Source organism: Thermobia domestica, chromosome 6 (genome assembly GCF_964235325.1).
Source record: "Thermobia domestica chromosome 6, izTheDome1.hap1.1, whole genome shotgun sequence".
Taxonomy (NCBI): domain Eukaryota; kingdom Metazoa; phylum Arthropoda; class Insecta; order Zygentoma; family Lepismatidae; genus Thermobia; species Thermobia domestica.
In genome coordinates this window covers 132,795,806-132,817,020 of record NC_137459.1, presented here as the reverse complement: position 1 = coordinate 132,817,020, position 21,215 = coordinate 132,795,806, and the positions used below count along the sequence as shown (strand labels likewise).

The window sequence follows — 21,215 nt, the reverse complement described above, 5'->3', positions numbered from 1 at the left end:
CTACATATATGTACTATCTACCTCAAGGACCTTGTTTTTCAATTTTTCGTTGATAAGAAATCCCACTCCGACAGTCTTGCCACATTCTGATCCTCTGTAGTAGAATAAGTGTCCTTTCTTCAATTCGATTAATTCTTCTACTTTTCTTCTTACTTCGCTCAATCCGACGATGTCCCAGTTGACTTTCTGTAGCTCTTCTTCCAGCTCCTGGAATCTTGCTTCTGAAGCCAGGGATTTTGCATTGTATGTAGCCATGGTCAGTTTTAAATAGCAACCTAGTCCGTAGCTCCGGGGATTCTTAGCACCCTCTGCCTGCATGTGATTCTGAACGTTGCCTTGCCCAGACACAGTTCGGCTTCCGGAGAATAAAGGTCTTCTTGGCTTATTGTGTCCTATCATGATTGTTTAGACAAGTTGAAGGTATTTGGCAAAAATCACCGTGCCTAGCAGGCATGTTGGTCATAGCCCTCCATGTTCGCCTGCCTATCATTAGGGAAACCTGTAAGTTTCACCGTGGACAGGAAGTTACCAGTCTGCACCACTAGGAGGTACGGATAGGACATAAGTGGCTAGCCCAGCCGGTTCCATACGCTGTCGACTAATTCTCAGCGTGCGGGTCTCCTTCTGGTTTACTACTACTAGACACCATTTTGCATATATATATATATATATATATATATATATATATATATATATATATATATATATACCGGGTGATTCAATAAGAATGTACCAGGCCTATATCGCAGCTAATATTGCACGTAGAGCCTTCAAACAAAAAATTGCATCACCAAATCGTATGTGTAGAATGCAATAAAAATAGTAGCGTGACCAGTGGCTTCTCGTGAATACCTCCAACGGGGAGCAACTTCGAAATTTGCAATGCAAAGTGGTATAACTGTTGAAATCGTTCAAAAGGACATTAAATGCCATACAACTTTTAGAGGACAAACTTTGTTATATCCCTTCCCATTTAACCGTTAGAGGCGTTGTTGCAGACTTGTATCTGAGTACCCGTAGCAGGCCTTTATCTCAGCTAATAATGCACATAGAGCCGTCAAACAAAAAAATGAACTACTAAATCGTATGTGTAGAATGCAATAAAAATAGTAGCGACACCAGTGGCGTATCGTGAATATCTCCAACGGGGGTCATCTGCAAAATTTGACATTTAAACAGGGGTTGATTGTGCCTCCATTGAAACAATCGCATAATGGGAGAAACGTCGAGAGGAAACATCCTCGCACCATCTGACTTTCACCTAGTAATGCGACCGTGTTGCTGCCAACGAGGAAGAAATATGCCAAGGTGTTTCCTCTGAACTTAGGTAATTTCGTCACCGGAAATTTTGACATAGTAATTTCGTCACCTGTAATTTTGTCACCAAAATATTAGAATGTAGGAAATTTTGTCATGGTCATTTTTTCACCTTTGTTGAACTAAGTAGAGACAAAGTAAACGACCAAAACAGCTAATCTTATCTTAATCAAACTTGGAAAACAATTCAGTTGGTGTTCGACTCTGGAAAATCGAAGTTTCGGATACTTGACACAAGAACAAACAATAATAAAAGAACATAATGTCAGCTTCAGAAAATGTTAAAAGTACAGGCAAATTGTGTAGCTAATGGATTTATATATCACTATTTACAAATATTAAGTTTTCAAAATTTCAGAACAGAAAATAGAAAAAAATATAACTTGTTATAATGCAATAAGTGTTTTACAGGTTGATTTTCTACTATTCATAACATGATAGGAAACAACAAGCAATTTTTTTTCAAACATTTAGTTCCAGTATTATACGTTATGCACAAAGACTGGAGCCGTTTCTGCAAAATCTGAAACATTCTTTTAGTTTCTTTTTTGGTGGTTGACCCACAGCATCTTGATGCAGCTCAGTTGAAACCGTTTCTTCAACTTGTTGAATTAAGTACTATCAAAATAGTCCAGAAGTTCCAGCTCTTCCTCCGAAGCCTCTTGTATTCCTGATGCACATCTGTTGCGGGAAGAAATGTCAATCCGTTCATTTTCTCCCATAATAGTCATTGCTCTTGCACCGTTCTGTGAATCCAATCTCTTGAACCTTTCTCCACGTTGAGTGAGTCAGGTGAAAAAAAAAAAAAAAAAGCAATTCTGTACACGAGTTGATAATATTTCTGTGATAGAATTACTGGAAACTTTTATCTCTTATCTCAAATACGGGTCTAGGATGTTTCGGTGTAGGACATTTCGCTGTAGGGTGTTTCGGTGTAGGATGTTTCGGTGCTGGACGTTTCGTTGTACGGATGTTTCGGTGTACGGACGTTACGGTGTAAGGACGTTTCGGTGTAAGGACGCTTGGCTGTAAAGGACGTTTCGGTGTATAGCCTAATATTTGATTGCATTAATCATATGCTTGTAATGAACAGTCATGAAGTGTCATAGTGTAGTCACTCTGCAATAGCGTAAACTGATTAATATTGTAATTGAGTCTCATTGTTATTGCTCAGTCTCTTCGTAACATCAGCGTATTTTTTTTTCTTTTTTCTGACTTCATGTCCGCCAATTAACTTATGTGTTCCATTTGAACAGCACTAACAAGGAGACTTACGGAAGTGTAATTTACTGATTTGAATGAAACTTTGCAAACTTGTAGAATATCAAAAACTAATCGTCACGTATATTTTTTTTTATTTTGGCAATGGTGCGGATTTAAGGGTAGAAACCACCCTTTTAGAGGTGGCCTCCAAGCATAAACAGAAAATAATCATTAAAATAGAAGATTAAATGATACAGCCAGCTTACTGCCAAGGCGGTTTTAGGACAGGTGATTCAGAACCTGACGTTAAAATTACAAAATTCAAATTGGCGGATCCAATATGATGATTACTATTACAAATAGTCTTCTGGTTTGAAATGTTCTGCAGTTAGCCAAGAACAATTATAATTGGCAGGGACTACTGAGAGAAGGTGCACACTGACGCGAAACCCCTTTCTGTACTTATTTTAACAGGACGTTTGATTAAATCTATAGCCCAAAAAGTTAGAAGCCAGTACCAATGCATTTGTCGCGAAGAAGAAGCAACACATGTTATTGGAAAAGAAAATATTTATAATTCTGATCAATATGGTTTCATTTTTAAATGTAGACGGGACGTACTCTAGTGTTTACAGAGACACAAACAGTGGAAAGTGTGGCGCAGTCAGTAAATTCTATGACTCATAGCTACATCATACAGCCTATAATTTCTGTAAATAGTGTTTTGTTATCACCACTGTTAATTGTTTTGTAGGAAAACAATGGAACATTTGGTCTTGTAGTCCAACACAACCTCTTTAAATTTGTAAACATCCTTGTAAAAACATCAAATCCGGAAAAATTAACATCAAGTCTTGTGAGATCATGGTTCCAAGAGATTTTTCTTCAAGCGTCTAATCCAAAGTCCATTTTGTTATTAGCTTCGTGGAGTGGTCACATCTCATCAACTTTGAACCTATTTTAAGAACAAAAGAGTAACTCATAATATAAACCATTTCTGCGGGAACAACTGGTAGGATTCAGGCTCTTCTTGTGCTCTTTAGGCCATTAAAAAATTTTCTTGAGACATTTATCTGACACTGTCCTTCTCTACAACTATAACATCAATTTACATCTTCGTAATAACATAATTAAGATCCCAACACTGATTCATAATCAGTTTTCTTCTCCTAGATTTGCTAATCTTATTCGGTATGCATGATATAAAAGCGGTTATTTTGAAGAAAAACCTCCTGTGTTTGAAAATTTCCTTTCAAAGATTGTGCAGCATTTTGCGATTTGTGCACAGTTATTGCCGTAATAAGGTGTGTGTGGTGTACACAATGTTTATACATCACACACTTTTTTTTACTATATATCATTACCGTAAAACGTTTTCCCAGTCAATTCATAATTATAACATTTGAGGATATAAGAAGTTCTGACATAGAGTGAAGCGAGGGGACCCACTATAAATAAGTAACCCCTGTCAATTACAGCAGCATTTAATTTTTTATTTATTAATTTATATTTTCTACTTCATGAATTTATTTCTCCGTAACGAATAATTTTCATTTTGAAGAGTGGACATTTCGATGTAAACATTGGAACTTTTACACCGAACCAGCCTCACACCTAAACGTCCTTACACCGAGACATCCGTGCACCAAAACGTCCTACACCGAAATGCCCTGCACTAAAACGTCCTACATCAAAACATCCTACACCGAAACAGCCATATTCCCTCAAATACGATATCTGAAATATGTAACTCTTTATTTAATAATAATAATAATAATAATAATAATAATAATAATAATAATAATAATAATAATAATAATAATAATAATAATAATAATAATTATTATTATTATTATTATTATTATTATTATTATTATTATTATTATTATTATTATTATTATTATTATTATTATTATTATATTTCGATTTGCTTCAGTTGAAGATTAAAGAAAGCAATTTCAAAAACTTTTCCGATTCATTCATTGTACTTGTATTATATTCTAAAAGACACTGGTGATGATATTATCGTGACAAAATTTTCGGTGACGAAATTACCTATATGGTAACATTTTGGTGACAAAATTACCAGTGACGAAATTACCGTGACGAACTTTCCGGTGACAACATTACCGCCGCCCGTTTCCTCTCGACGTTTCTCCCATTGTGACCAGAGAAAAACAAAAAGAGGGAATTAAGCGAAACCTTGCATGAAGCAACTGTAGGAAAGGGGACACCTAGCCACGTATTGGTTAATATCACCGGATGTAAAATGTTGCCAACTCAACACAAAGTTGTATTTTTTGAATAGCACTACGTTAAGTTATTACAAATTTTAAGTCTATATACAAATCGAAAACAAACAATACCACTTTTATTGTTCAGTGTTGCAAACTAATTATGCTATAATATCACAAAAATCCAGAAACATCCCAATTTTGGAGGTCTCTATAACAGTGATGACGCAAGTGAGACGGATGGTGCATCGCACATCGAAAGCACCTTAGTGTCGAATACTATGGTCAGCATATGGTGTATTTCTATCAAACAGAAGAAAAAAGCTACAAGGAATTCAAAACTTGACTTCTTGCAAAGGGCTTTATTTCGAAAAAGAGCTGAGATAAGTATCACATCTAATTACGTTTACAGCAATTTGATATTTTACACCGTTTAGGAGATATAATAATGAATGTTAAAGTTGGCAATACTACCAAAAGTCATGAAATTAGGAGAATATGTGGTAATCACAACTACCAAAAACTGTTGGTCAAGTATCAAAGGTGCGAAAACAAGCAACGATCGCTTTATAAATTTCTTGCAACTGCGTCATTTTAAAAAGTATTGCCAACTGTAACATGTATATATGATGTCTAGTGATGGGTAAATTCCCGGGAAGATATTTTCCGGAATATTCCCGGGAAGATTCCCTAAAATGGGAATTTTCCGGGAATTTATCTACAATCACAAATAAAATTGCATTCTATTACTATATTATGATTTCAAAGTTAAATTCGTTTCTATATCACAGTATATTATTACTCTTGTTCCCAGCGGAGCCTTTAAAATGTATATTCTGAACGATGTTATTTTATTAATATTTTATTATATTTAGAGAGTACGCATAAATCTATATTTATTTACAATATGTTCTACGAAAGTACATATGTTTCAAGAATGGTATAGTAAGTCGACATACTTTTAAACCGCTAAAACGTTTAAATTTACATGTAAGTGGATTATCTGAACTTGACTCTACTACTGATATAAACATATTAAATTTTTAAGTGTTATAAACAAATTAGGTTGGATAAGTGCCAGAAGACACATGTCCCACCATTTTGTCAACATTTGCGATTGCAAGATACTTTCTTATCTTTATAATTTTGCATGTAATATTGCCATACACGACATTTTTTCCTGCCCATTTCTCGAAATTTCATGCTTTAATTCACATGTAAGAGAAGTCCGAGTACCTCTTCAGAAATTCGAGTCAGAGACAGGAGAGAGACCGACGTCTATTACTAACGGTGGTTCAGGGTTTATTAATAGTACTTCATCTCTATTTCTACATAATTCTACATTACTTTACAAAATGGATTCTTTTCATCATTTGTAAATTAGTACTTTGCTACTTTTGGCTATTGTTTAGTTTGGTGGGTCCAGATTTTGCACCTACTTTTTTTTTTTTTTTTTTTTTTGCGATATTCTATTCCGATGCGGTTGTTTTATGGTTTCATACGTTAAATTACGTTACCAACATTAAATTCAGACAGCATTGCCGAGTGAGAGTTAGCGAGTGAAGGCGGGGTAGAGCCCCGCAGGGCACGTTGTTTTCTATCTTCGTTACCAACAATTCACTTTCTTTTCTCACATAAATCACTTTCACTTACCTTTACGGTTTGTACAAATCCCCTACTGCCCTAAACAAAACTGTGTTCAATACTTTCTTGACTAATTGAACACCACTATCAACTCATTTGTTTCGTAAATCGTCCTACTTTTTGCTAGTTTTGGGCCCCCAATACTACACAATTACCCTACCTTTTAGTGCAAATGGAAATGGTACTTAAAAACTCATATTATTAATTATATCAAGTACAGTCAAAAGAATTTTAAATTTTTTAACCTCCAAATTCTTTAAAATCTAGAAGTAAATCATAATATATTAAAATAATGTAATTAGTCATACGGTTCTTATAATTTGGAAGATAAAGTAAAGAAATGGATATAAATTCCTTCCCGGGAATTTATAGGCCAGGGAAAAAACCCGGGAATATTCCTATTTTTTTAAATCCCTTCCCACTGGGAATATTCCCACTGCCCATCACTAGTAATGTCCAAGAGGTCGGGCGCCCCAAAATATAACCTCAGTGCAGAAAGTGGCCAATCACTTCAGCAAATAACAAAAACATTCATTTTTAACAGTTATAAATTCATCGAAATTAACACATAATTACAAGCAAATTATCTCTCATTGCCTTAGAGCATGTACGATTTATTGAACTTTTACATCATATGTCTCTCCGGTCTTCACAAAATAACCAACTTTTTAAACATATAGGGGAGACCGGGGCTGGTTGGCGAACTTTTCATTCTTTATTTTTTTTATGAGCAGATTGTGCACTGTATTGCAATGTAATGGATGTGTACGGACAGACCAATGTTTCCTCTAATAAATTCCATTTTTGTTTTTGTTTTGTTGCTTACAGTTTTCGAGAAATAATTTTTTTTCTTTTAAAACGGAGTATGCCACCGACCCCTACTGAGGGTCTGGTTGGCTGATAGCGTGGGGCTAGTTGGCATTCTTTTTAAATATAGCAAAGCACACAAAAAATTGGATTTATTAGAAATATACGTTATTTTTCTGAATTCTATTATATATATTGCAATGAAGTAGGCTATTTGAAGTTTGAAATTACTTTTATTCACAACATTTAAAAGAATCAGCATTATGAAATATGAAAACTTCTTTCTTTTATTCTAGCTTGGTTGTCATGACATTGAAAGCTACAAGATTATCAAACCACATCAGTTTTAATATGATTTGGTGTAGGTTAATTCTTCATATTATTTCAAAATGTAATTAAAATAACTGAACTATCAAGAAAGGTAGTTTATTTCCCGCTGTTCACAAAGTAGCTAAGAGAAACTAAGATATGTTTTAGCTGAATTATCGAGAAATGCAATTTATTTCCAACTTTCCACAAAGAAAGAAAAAGCAATAGAAAGAAAAAGCAATAGAAGAGAAAAAGAAAACGATGAAGAAAATAATTATAATATTTATAGCACGTAATCTAACAAGATAAAAGATAAATAATGTTTCGGTCTCTATATGGTGTAAATGGTTGCTACGTTGTACTACTAACCTAACGGTTGAGAGTTCGATTCTGTTGTACGCTTGGGTTTCCTTTCTTATTTGTAATTTAATAAAAGATTGTTTCTGTTTCTGTCTTCAACCACTAATAGGTGTGGCCAAGAACGTATCCAAACAACCCTTTAAACCTTTGCCAGGCAGTAATTGTCTTTTTAGTTACACTTTGGTGTTATGTCGCCACATCTACAACGACAGATAAGAGAGCGCTGTGACGAACTAGATCAGTTCTTCATTTCGAATCGAAATTATAACAATTTGTTTTCGTTCTCTGTTTTACGAAAATACATCTCGTACAGAGCGGAACAGGCTTAGGCACCAGTTTTGAAAAATAAGTCCCAAAGTTTAGTAACTTGAAGTACACGAAACAAATTTCTTTGAGTCAGTCGAGTGCGCTACAAAGTCGGTAACATTTTACATGCGTGAGATTTAAAGTTACACCTTTTCTTATTTTAGAAAAAGTAACCCTCATAGGCATTGTATTATGCTCATCGGTTAAAAATATACTGCATGAACAAAGCAAAACTTGAAATCTCTACCCGATCGAATCAGCGAACAAAGGAGCCGTCTGCGTAAATGTAAACAATTCCTGTTCTTCGAAAAAGTGTGGTACTTTTTATTTTGTTAATAGCTTTCATTTGTAGTTACATGATGTACCGTTGGGGAAAATAGGTGAGGATGATGCAAATGATTTTCTTAATTGCTTTTGAGGTGAGTGACCTCCATATCACGTGACATTTTATTTTTTGCATTGTTTCTAATAATACTCTTGACCAAAATGACCGCGTTGTTAAAATATGGTTCCTGAAAAAGAAGAAGAAAATGGTCCCTATGGCCCCTGTAGAATTTTTATTTCTTTCGTATTATTTATAGTAATACTCTTGGTCAATATGATTGCGTTGGTAAAACCAGAATGACGTTATGTTTTATTTCTTACGTATTATTTATTTTTAACTCGATCGTTTTCATTTATGAATACTCTGGACAATCTTTGATTGTGTTTATATTAAAAGTTCGTCGTTAACAAGTTGATGGAAAAGAAGAAGAAGAAATTGGCCCCTGTAGAATTAGTATTTCTTTCGTATTATTTATAATAATACTCGTTGTTAAAATATGGCCCCTATTGCCCCTGTAGAAAAGTGTTCCCTTTAGAATTTTTTTTTATTTCTTTCGTATCTTTAATCTCTCGTATTATTAACAGATTTGTTTTCATTTCTGGAAACTAAGGGGAATAAAATGTAGAAAAAGTAAAAATTGCAGTATGAACATATTAAAAACTCGTTGTTAAAATATTGTTCGTTGTAGGATTTATTGCAATAAATCAATATGGAACTCAGGAACCCTTTATTTTATATTACTTCTTTTTAAATAATCGTTATTAAAATGTATCACAATAAAATTTATTTTTAATTGGATTGTATGTGTAACATACTCCGTCGAGCAGCTATACTGTGATTGCATAAAATTAATTGAGAGGAAAGAAACTTTATTTATGAGGGAGATTTTTATTTATTCGTAATATTTAAAATTGTTATGGAATAAAATTCGGAGGGAATAAACTTTATTCATGTTTGATTATTTTTATTTGTTCGTCCGTGAAGGCTACGTTCTTTTACGGAATGCGTAAACTCTCCGTTGATATGTTTCGATGCTGTATATGTACTGTATACAAGGATATGGAGCGCTGTGCTGATACGTCCGCCTCTGCCGGACTCAAGGAACTGACTGAGGTCTCACGCTCTTTTGAACAGGTTGCGTGGAAGGGGTGGAGTGAAAGTTGCTGTTGTAGGATAATGACCTTACCGTCACGTGTAGAAACATGACGCTGTGATGAACGCTAATAGAAAAGGAGAACGACCTCGACGTGGCAGGAAGGATAGTGTTTTTAAAATATTAGATATCGTAAATGAGGACACCTAATATAAACAATATCGCGTACCATTTGTCTTTACTTGCATGTCATGTGAATGACCGGCACTGATGTGAACACATGGATGAGATTAATGAAATGTAATTGAAATAGAACAACACACATCCTTTTTTCTGAGAACATATGAATGAAAATCTTGTTATAGGTGAATGACTGGAACATGATGTGAGATCGTGAATAACCTTAATGGAATGTAATTGAAGTGGAATACCATAGATATCTTTTTACGGGCATGTGAATGACCGATCACGTGCATGATATCTGCGTGTAAGACAGCACGATGTAAATAGAATAACCATACGAATGAATTTTAAATACATCTTCATCCTTCCGCTAGGGACGTGAAAATTGTAAAGAGAATGTGAAAGTAATTTGATCTTACATGTGAACGTTTTATTAAAAAAATATTTTAAATTTAGTAGGGACTGCTTTAAAAAAATTGTTTTTAAACTATCACGTGTTATGACGTCGATGGTAAAGTTTTCTTTATATACGGGTATGTTGAGAAGACTGATATAGAGTCGGCATGGAGTCTTTCGAAGTTGAAGTAGTGTGTGAAATAGAACTTTGTAACGAACTGGATTGGGATTCAACCTTTGAATTTCTTGAATCCTCGTATAAAAGGTTTAAACCCTCGCAGGATACTTATTCTTCACTCGAATCTCCAGACCTTTATGCAGAGGAAAAAACTTATTCTTCACCGGAATCTCCGGATGCTATCGTAGAAAAGGGGATCATCAAGTTGAGGAAGGATCCAGTACTAATACCAACTTCGTCAGTGTGATCAGCGTCAGCAGAAACAGAAACATCAGAAAATCCTAACATCACAAGCAGGAACAGCAGCAGCACCAGAAGTTCCAGCATTAAAATTGAGCTTAAAGGGAAGATCCTCATCTCTCGACTTAGTTGAGGATGAGGAAGAAGAAATCTGCCATATATATGTGGAGCTGAACTTTATTAAACCGGATTCTCCTCCTGGAAATGTTTCTAAATGTAGTTCCGGATGGAATTTTCTTCTGGGCTTCAGAACGCATTCAAGAAATGAATCACTGTCGATATTAGTGCATGTTAGTGTAAAAACTGTGGTTGCAAGTATGATTTGGTGAATGAAAACTGTGTTGTAGTTACTATTGTGAACTGGAAAGAGAAAACGCTATACTCTCCTATGGTTGCTGTTTAAGTGATTATAATTAACTTGGGCACAGACGTGTATTTATCAGTAGATAGACACTAGAATCAGAGGCCTGGTGTAGTATGGTAAAAAACAATGTGAAAGGAGTGTCTGATGTGTACGTAAAAAGACAAGATTTTTTTTAAAAAAATGGAAACATGTGTTACAAACAATATGATAATCTATTGACAAAAGTCGAATATCTTCTAGAAGTGACAGAAATGTTATTGGAAAAAGATAAATGTCACACTTGTAATATGTGTGATTTTGTATATCTATCTATCTTTGTGTATATATATATATATATATATATATAGAGTTGTATGTTTTTGTTTCTTTTGTATATATCTTATGCTCTCGTATATATTTTCATTTACTATCTCGTTCTATATGCAAATAAATGTACACAAACATAATTTGTTGAATTTTACTTAATAATAAAAAACTTTCCCTTCAAAATCCCAAGTAAAATGTAATATACTTATGGTATACGAATTTTATTTAGAAGGTAAAACTTTAGTTTCATGCTGGAACTGGTGAAACTTATGATATACGATTTTATTTCTACAAGGTAAAACTTTATATTCATACTCCCAAAACTTATGGTACAAGATTTTATTTTTTAAAAGATGAAACTTTATTTTCAGCTTAAAATTTTTATTCTTTGGTAATTAATTCCTTGGAGTATTCGTAATTCAAAGGGAAAATATTAAACACGTTGCATGGTGAAATTATATATATACTCCAGGAATACTCCCCATATTATATATATATATATATATATATATATATATATATATATATATATATATATATATATATATATATATATATATACGATTTTATATATGTATGTATATGATTTTATTTTTAAATGTATATTATAGTAGTGTAAAAAATCCCGATTTGGAACAGAAGAGGCCAATCCAGGTCTCGTCTTATAGCAAGTGCTCAACTTTCCAGTCTCACGTGACACGTGATACCACACGTATCACCCAGCTATGGAAAATCGAACACCCCGAAAATTCGTTCTCTTTTATGACCTCATTTTAGGGATGTTTTCGTTCTCTTTTATGACCCCATTTTAGGAGTGTATTCGTTCTCTTTTATGAGCAGTTGTTTCAACATAGCAAAAATTACATAACATAGAAGAAAGGCTACAAGCATTTTTAACATAGCAGTGGTGATAAAAGAATTTGGTTTATTTTCCACCCCTATTTTAATATGGCACAGATTACATAAGACTATTTAATACAACAGAGAATATGAGCCAATAGGAGGAGTGTACTCGTTCCCTTTCATCAATCCCTATGTAAAATAGCAGAAATTACACAGAGACTACGAACACCTGTTTTCGCAACATCCCTATGTAACATAGCAGAACTTATTTTGTTTTTCGGGGGTAGCTACCCCCTACCCTCCTCCTTTCGCATCCAGGGCTTGGGACCGGCAATGGCGGGGTTAAGAAAACATACTATCGCAGAGATTAAGAAAATAACAACAACACACACAGACACACATGGTTTACGGAGAACTTAATCTCACGCCAGTGACCATCACACACATGGTTTACAGAGAACTTAATCTCACTCTAGTGTCCATCACATTCTCGTAAACGAATAAAGCATAATATCATTAGCATCAGTAGTAGTGAGTGAGAATTTGTTTAAGAAATCACGTAGTGAATAACCAGACGCACGACATGCTAGATATAGAAAACAGTATTGTCCGCAAAAATTCAGACAAATAACCTTGAATTAGTCTATTATTCCATGTATAATAAAAACAGTTTCTTTTTAAAAAATACTTATATGATATTGTATGTAGGGGGTATACCATAGCTATCGAAATGCTCTTCCACACGCATATTAGATATAAAAATCGCAACCCAATACTCACCAGGCATAATACTAGAAAGAGTGTTTATAATTATGGCTGCCGGAAATGTGTGAATAAATAGAGGTAGTTCATCTGCAGCATATACACCTATAAAATGAATTTTAGGCAAATTGTGTTGTAGTGCCTCATAGAGTTCAAGGGTATTTAACATTTTTGATTAATTAATATATATTTTTCTCTGGAAATCAATTTCTAGATCTGAGGAGAATTCACCGTAAATAATTGCTGTTACAGGAAATGGCAGTGCTTCTTTAAAATGAAACTCTAATTGTACATTTCCTTGACGTTGTGGACTAGTATCAAATGTAGCACTAGCACGTGAATCGGAAGTTAAATCAAACACCAGTAGAGTATAACCATTAGGATATTCGACAAGTGAAATATCATTACCTTGATTAGAATAATAAATAACAGAACATGTAAATAACATACTTTACATTATCTGCTTGTATGTATAGCTTATTATCAAAATCTGGTTGTAGTGGTTTGGATGGTACATTCGTTCCATCAACATATAGTGTAAAAAATGACATACTAAAATGCTTAAAGTTAAAAGGATTTGTCTGATAAGTACCATTGAAACCAGTATGAGTAACAAACCCAATAATAACACTTTTAGACACTATGCCGGAAAACAGATCTGGAAGTGTACTATCCATAATTTCTTGTGGTAAAGTTTCTGTCTTCACCTGCACTTTCTTTATAGAATATTTTATTCTAAATTTAGGATTTTGCAATACTTTATTTTGTGCTATTTTAACCGGGGGTGATACATCAACTTTTTTCACAAGCAATGTTGCATCTGTAATTACAACTTTTCCATCAGCATCTGCTTCACCCATTATACAAATGCAGGTTTAGCTGGAATTAGTTTAATAGGCAGTTGTACACCATTCAGTAGAAATTTCTCGTGATTGAAAATATCAGCATGAATATAACCGAATAATTCAAATGACTAACTTAAAGGAGTGAGAAGAAAACGTTGTTTAAATCCTAAATTACTATCGGTCACACTGTCCATATGACCTGCAGTATCTTTAAACCAGTTGATTGAAGATGCGTTGATTTAGTATTAGCATTATAATTTTGTCGTTTATCAATGTACGATCCATATGGATATGTATGAGAGGAGTAGGAAATAAGTTGATTATTCAAATATATTTGTACCTCGCTGAACATTGCATTGAGAAAATCATTTACAGGACCAATTTTCTTATCGGCAGAAGTTAAATTAGAACCATCTCTTTTAGTAATTTTGCCTTTAATATGTAACATTGTATGAGATAAATCCATATAGTCGTCCCCATGACCAGGGGCTACGAATTCTATTGGTGCATTATCAGATATTGAAGCCACAGCTTATATGGAAATATTTTATTACCTATAATACTTGTTTGAAAGAGTAAACCCGCAAATAAATCTTATTCTGATTTCATACACTCACACTGCATTTTTCTTACTATTAATACTCACACAAGTTAAATTTACAATTCCGTATTACGTCTGCGAAAATGTAATTTTACACATACACTGCCATATTGGAAGGGAAGTTGATTGCCTGTATCTCTTAAATCTCTTATCTCTTAGATCAATAATAACTTGATCAAACTGTTTACTTTGCACGTGGACATAATGAGGATTTTAAAAAATATGTACATTATTAATACCATACTCTGTAATATTTGTATTTATAATACGTAACAACGGAGCTATGTTATCACTAGACTTCGGATCGACATGCACTAAAAAACGGCAAAATATGCATGCAAATATGCGCTAAAAATAACGAAAATATGCACTGAAAATATGCAAATATGCACCAAAAAGGATAAATATGCACCAATAAAAAGCTAAAGTAAGCGAGAAATTTTATCATCTTTAAAGAAAAAACTTGTATTGCTTGAACTACATATACTTGGTATACAACTATGATGCATTCATACTACAATAAACAATTATATAATTTTCGGTATTTTCTGGCAAAAGGCAATTTTCGGTATTTGTCAATCAAAACATTAGTGTACATCGAAAATGTTCCTTTCGTGTCACGGATCGTTAAGGGACAGTATTTCAAAGAAACCATGTTACTTGCCAATAAATCTGTAATTCGTGCATCGATGTTCCCAGGAACACTTTATTTGCATTAGACAAGAATTTTATGCCAGGTTTTTTGCGTCTATTGACTGTGCTTTTCGAAAAAAAAAACGTTTGTCCAATTCTTGGCGGAGCCTGTTTCGTTATTGAATCAAACAGCTCAAATGCACTACAATGTCCTAATCATCGCTCTTCTCATCTCGTTATGATCTTTGAAATTGAACTGAAATGAGTATTGATAAACACAAGTTCGCTTTTAATGTTTTTAGTGTCCAAGGCTTCTTTTATATATTTGGTTTCTTCGGGTTCAAACAGCTCAGTATGTAAAATTGAAATACATCTACCCCATTTATTTATTTATTTTTACAAATAAAAAAATAGAATGTGCCAAGTATTTGTGTATAAAGACTAAATATACTCAGAGAAGTAAATAAACATTTCTCGCATAAATATATACTAAAACCTGACTAGCGAAATTGAACAGGACTTGTAAATATTTCCCTTAACCCTTTCACAGAGGAAGTCGACTTTTGTCGACAGAACCAAATTTCCTTAACATGTGAATGTCGACTATAGTCGACGTGTTAAAATTTGTTTGTCCGTATCTTGGCTTTATCGAGAGTAGTCGCCAAAGTTGTACCGTTCATTTGTGTTTGTGTTCTATTGTTTTCGATAAACAATAGAAATCACACAGAAAACCTTTGGCGACTACAATCGACAAAACCAAGATACAGACAAATTTTAACATGTCGACTATAATCGACATTCGCAGGTTAGGGAGTTTTTTCCGTCGCCTTCCACAGTGAAAGGGTTAAAGGTTTTAAAGTTAACGGACATAGATCTATGCAAGAAAATAAATAATGGACATAGGGAGATAAAATGTTATACATTCCCTATTAAATTACAGTATTTAGTTACGCTACAAATTCATACACATAAAACTTACAGTGAACAAAAAAAAACCTACATACATTTTCCAAGGCCAAGGCAAAAAGTAGATGATATTATGTCCTTTTCAGCGCTCCTCCTTCTACTTTTGGCTCCCTTTGATCTATTGTGTATATTATGCTCCTTGTTCCATGTCTCTAGACCAGCTAGAGAAATAGTTACTGGTTTGGAAATTACTATATAAATCGCACTTCGTTCAAAAAGTTGCACGGTATCTAGGGCTTTATATGGCGCTAGTCTATAGGTTAAATATGTAGGGTAACAAGTAAATGAGGACCTTTACAGACAACGTAGTTCATATACCTAACCTCTCACAGAATGTCTAAAATTTTTCTAAACGCTGCATTCCGGAACTTGAAAATTTCCGTTAGAAAGTATATTTAAACATCCGTTATTCGCAACACAGGTTCCGACTAATCAAGAAAATTTAACACTTATTTCACCTTTAAATTCATGGGACCGTGAAATATTTCCGTTTATTAAAGGGCTTTTTAACTGTATTAAAAGCCTGCATTCAAAACCCTATGTTCTTGTTTAAAAGAAAATAAATCCACTTCAAATTAATTTTTGTATCCAATTATGTGTTAATCCTAGAATATTTTCTTCTAGCGTGACATTGTCCGTTTAAAACAGTAAGAATTCACAATTTATAATATTGATACTTTAAATGGAATAAACTGATTTTTAGCAAGACATGGAGCATGAATAGGAAGAAAGTGAAGTTATCGAAAACATAACAGAAGCCTTAGTAGGAAAGTTACGTTTCGAGAGACTGAGGTGCATATCAAAGCAACACAAGCTTATATTTAAATAATCTCATAAACTCCTTTAAGGAAAACTCGGTAACTTATCTCAAAAAGTCACTGCTGTGACAAGTTTTAGATTTTGTAAAGCAAATATTTCAATTAATTGTAGAGCATATTTTCAAAAGGGTTGTCCATTTCTTCCCGAAAAACTTTTAAAAAGGGTTTCTTTGGGATGATCTCTGTCGAATACGCCCCCCTCCCCCAAAAAATGAGTTGTTTCATACTTGCAGAACTCCTTACCAGACTCGAAACTTATGAAAATGTAAGAAGGCCAAAAAATAGAGCGCTGCTGAAGTGTAAGCTCTTGCTGTCGAACAAAATGGAAATGTCCTCTCCTAAAAACAAGCATATTTAGTCTGAAAATATTACTTGTTTAGCACACGGTTTGCAAAATATATTTTTTCCTTGAATTGTTAACGTCTCTCGACCTCAACCCATTGTTTCAGAGGATCCGTTAATTCTAGTGCTAGATTTTCAAATTTCAAATTTAACTAGCTCTCAGAATTTTGTCCATTTTGTCCAAGAAAAATTTTATACCATTTAAATAAAAGACGGAAGGCCATTTCAAAGTTTGGGCCACTTCGATCACCAGTCATACGACATCTTCAAATTCGAATTTTAAATAGCTCAGAATTTTGTCCGGTTTTTGTACATTGGTGAACCACGAAGTTTTTTTTACAATTGAAATAAACGAGAGAGGACCATTTCAAATTTTGGCCACATCGATCACCTTCATCGTAGCGCGACATCTTCAAATTCAAATTTTAACAAGCTTAGAATTTTGTCCAATATTTTACATTCTTGAAGCACCAAAGTAGTGATGATTTAGTGTGGTATCCATCAAAGAGATGCCGCGCCATGATAAGATAGTTTATCGATTGTTTAATTAAGGATAAAGGCAGATAGTGAGTATCGAAGGAGTTGATGAAATTGGGTCAGGTTTTTTTTCCTGGAGATAGATGACGAAATAATGTTAGGATAGGTTGAATGACCACTACGAAGGTCACAGTGTATGGTCCCTACCGCATGGCCCCTGTGCAGGGCCACACCACATGGTCCCTGGAAATGACCTACAGGACCCATGGCCCCTACGCTTCATTAGAAGCTACGTGTTAAAAAGATGTGAGCATATTTTTATTGTTTCGTATGGCAAGCTATACTCCTTGCTAAAAAGGTGGGAGCAGATAAAAGGAAATGGTTCCCTTCCCTTCCCTGAGTGCATGGACAGTGGATGATCCCCCAGGACCCATGGCCCCCATGCAGGACCCATACGAACAGCATGTGAGAAGTGAAAAATATAGCAAGCTATACTCATACACTATGTGTGTGAGCAGATAAAAGGAAATGGTTCCCTTCCTTGACGGCATGGCCCCTGGAAATGACCCCCAGGACCCATGGCCCCTATGCCGGACCCATACGAACAGCATGTGAGAAGTGAAAAATATAGCAAGCTATACTCATACACTATGTGTGTGAGCAGATAAAAGGAAATGGTCCCTGGTTCCCAGGACCACACCGCATGGTCCCTGAAAATGGTCCCCCAACCCATGGCCCCTGGAAATGACCCCCAGGACCTATGCTTCCTATGCAGGACCCATACGAACAGTATGTGAGAACAGTAGAAGCTACCTATTAAAAAGGTGGGAGCAGATAAAAGGAAATGGTCCCTGGTTTCCAGGACCACAGTGGATGACCCCTGGAAATGACCCCCAGGACCCATGGCCTCTATGCAGGACCCATACGAACAGTATGTGAGAAAAATAAACGCTACCTGTTAAAAAGATATGAACATATTTGACCCATACGAACAGCATGTGAGAAATTTAAAATAAGCCCCCCCCTCCTACCCCCTACTACAAGTATACTATGAAAAGGGTAATATTTATTAAAAACATTTTTCTTACTTGTGAGCTGAAGACTAAATGGCACAGACACCCTTCCTTGAGAGCCGATGAAATTGAAATGAACGAGCGAAAAGCCGTTTGGCTTGGCTTTAGTGACGTCAAGATTAACTTTGTACCGTATCAGAATGATAAAACTTATTTAGACTTTACTTATTTACAAGAAACACAGATTACTAGCAATCATCTACAAACATTTGTATGATTTGAACTTAATCAGAACTCTGAATAACAATCACGTGCGAGGTTAAAAACCTTTATAATCGACAAGCATGAGTGATATCTAACAGAGTTAATCACAGATGGATCACGAGTTTATGTGTCCGAGTTTAAATGATACTGATGATAGAGAAAAAATAAACCGATAATCACGAGAACTGATGGGTTATTGAACGCTTGCCCAATTACAAACTGAACTTGTATTGGTAAATATATATAAACAATTTGGAAACGATATTACTTAAAGATAACCAGAGAACGGCAAAAACATTTATTTTGTTATTACAATCTAATACGAAAAAAATAAACTGCAACTTTAGAGATTAATGCCCCGAACTGAACAATTATTATTATTGTATGGATTCAATGTCCACAGTGAGAACATTGAGCATGCCCCGCCTATATGGAATAAAGCACACGGACTTATGGGAAAAAAATGGTTCCGCCTATACTAAATAAAGTGCTTATATATAAATCCCTATGTTCCCTTTTTTCTTTATATTATAACTGTTGCTACTGAGAGTGCCTTTTATAGTAATTAATTGTGTGACTGCGTGTGTGTGTGTTTGCGATTTCTAAATAGTTTGGACGACCAGCGAAAATTGTAAGTTATTATTGTAGTTGATATATATATATACATTTACACATATTCACTGACGCGCCTTTTGTATATTAATATTTAAACCTAGGGCTAACGAACAAATGTAAAATTGTAATTTACTTTAAAAGTATAACACATAATCGTTAACGTGCCGCACAGGCATTTACATTGAAACGTGAGAAAAAAGTAATTAATTGTAAAATATTTTAACATTAATGCCGCGCCTTTGTTCGAAATGCTATTAATGTTGCGCGCTTATACAAAGATTTATTTTTTAATTATAGCAAGCATTTACGGAAATAATTTTAAAATGCCATTGCCCCTAACACGTGTTGGTTACGCTTTTGTTATAATTGCACTTACGCGAAAGCGAAATAAAAATTACTGTGTTCACCTAACACATGTTGGTTGCACTTTTTAAAATTGCACTAACGCGAAAGCGAAATAAAAATGAACTGTGTACACCTAGCACATATTGGTTGCACTTTTTAAAATTTGACGTACGCTAATACGAATATTTAACCCAAGGCGACCACCAACTTGAAAACGCGTTATAAAATATTTTTAGTATTAATACTGCGCGCTGGCATCCATTTATTTATTTATTGATTATTACCTTCCGCGGACAAATTAGTTGCCTAGCACAAAAATTAAATTGCCTATCTATTATTAAGCTAGCCTAAGATGTCTATAGTCGCTAACGCGCCTTTACTTGAAAACCACATGATTTTTACTAAGCTAACCTAAGCTGGGTATACTTGCTAACGCCACCTATCGTAACGTAACCATCGCTAACGCGCCTTTACCGTATAACCTAACTTAACGCAGCATTGTTCACCTTTGATAATAATGTATAAACTAATTATTATTATTTTGTTTTAACTTGTTGCTACGCGTTTGCTAATACTGAATAATTGCTTGGAAATAACTTAAATGCACACCGGCTTTGCCCTGCCCTGCCCTGCCCTGTTTACATGTTGCCGCGTATGCTTTTTTCATATAGATTGACCGCAACTGCTATGTATATACCCTGAACTTATTTGTGGAAACAAGTTAAATGTATACCTGTTTTGCACTGCCCTGCCTACTTGTTTGCGCGTATGGTTTTTATAGACCGAGCCCTAAATTTAATTTGCACATGTACACCGACTGCTACGGCTTGAAATTAATAAATGTACGCATGCTTCCGTATAAATGCAGACACATTTTTCCACATGTACACCGACTGCTACGCATTAACATTAATAAATGTACGCATGCTTTCGTATAAATGCAGGCACGTTTTTCCACATGTACACCGACTGCTACGCCTTTAAATGTATTTATTGTAATTATTGTACGCATGCTTCCGTATAAATGCAGGCACGTTTTTCCACATGTACACCGACTGCTACGCCTTTAAATGTATTTATTGTAATTATTGTACGCATGCTTCCGTATAAATGCACGCACGTTTTTGCACATGTACACCGACTGCTACGGCTTGAAATTAATAAATGTACGCATGCTTCCGTATAAATGCACGCACGTTTTTCCACATGAACAGCAAGTGGTAAACATTTTTTATGAATTTAGTTTTTTACTCACTGCTATATTCTCATGCACCTACATTAACAAATACGAATTATAATTTGATTTTTAAAAGAAGAACAAGAACAACCTGCATTTGGCTAACATTCACATGGCGGAAACATTGTTTTAAATAGTGTAGACTAGCATCATTTGCTTAACACACATAGCGACGTTTATATTTTAATA

At 34.6% G+C, this 21,215-nt stretch overlaps 1 protein-coding gene across 1 annotated transcript; it reads right to left on the bottom strand.

The window, feature by feature from the left end:
* LOC145687306 (uncharacterized) lies at positions 1 to 399 on the bottom strand. The gene has a single exon (XM_081760769.1). It carries the CDS (start codon positions 397 to 399, stop codon positions 1 to 3), a length of 399 nt encoding a protein of 132 aa, XP_081616895.1.
* Positions 400 to 21,215: the final 20,816 nt, after the last annotated feature.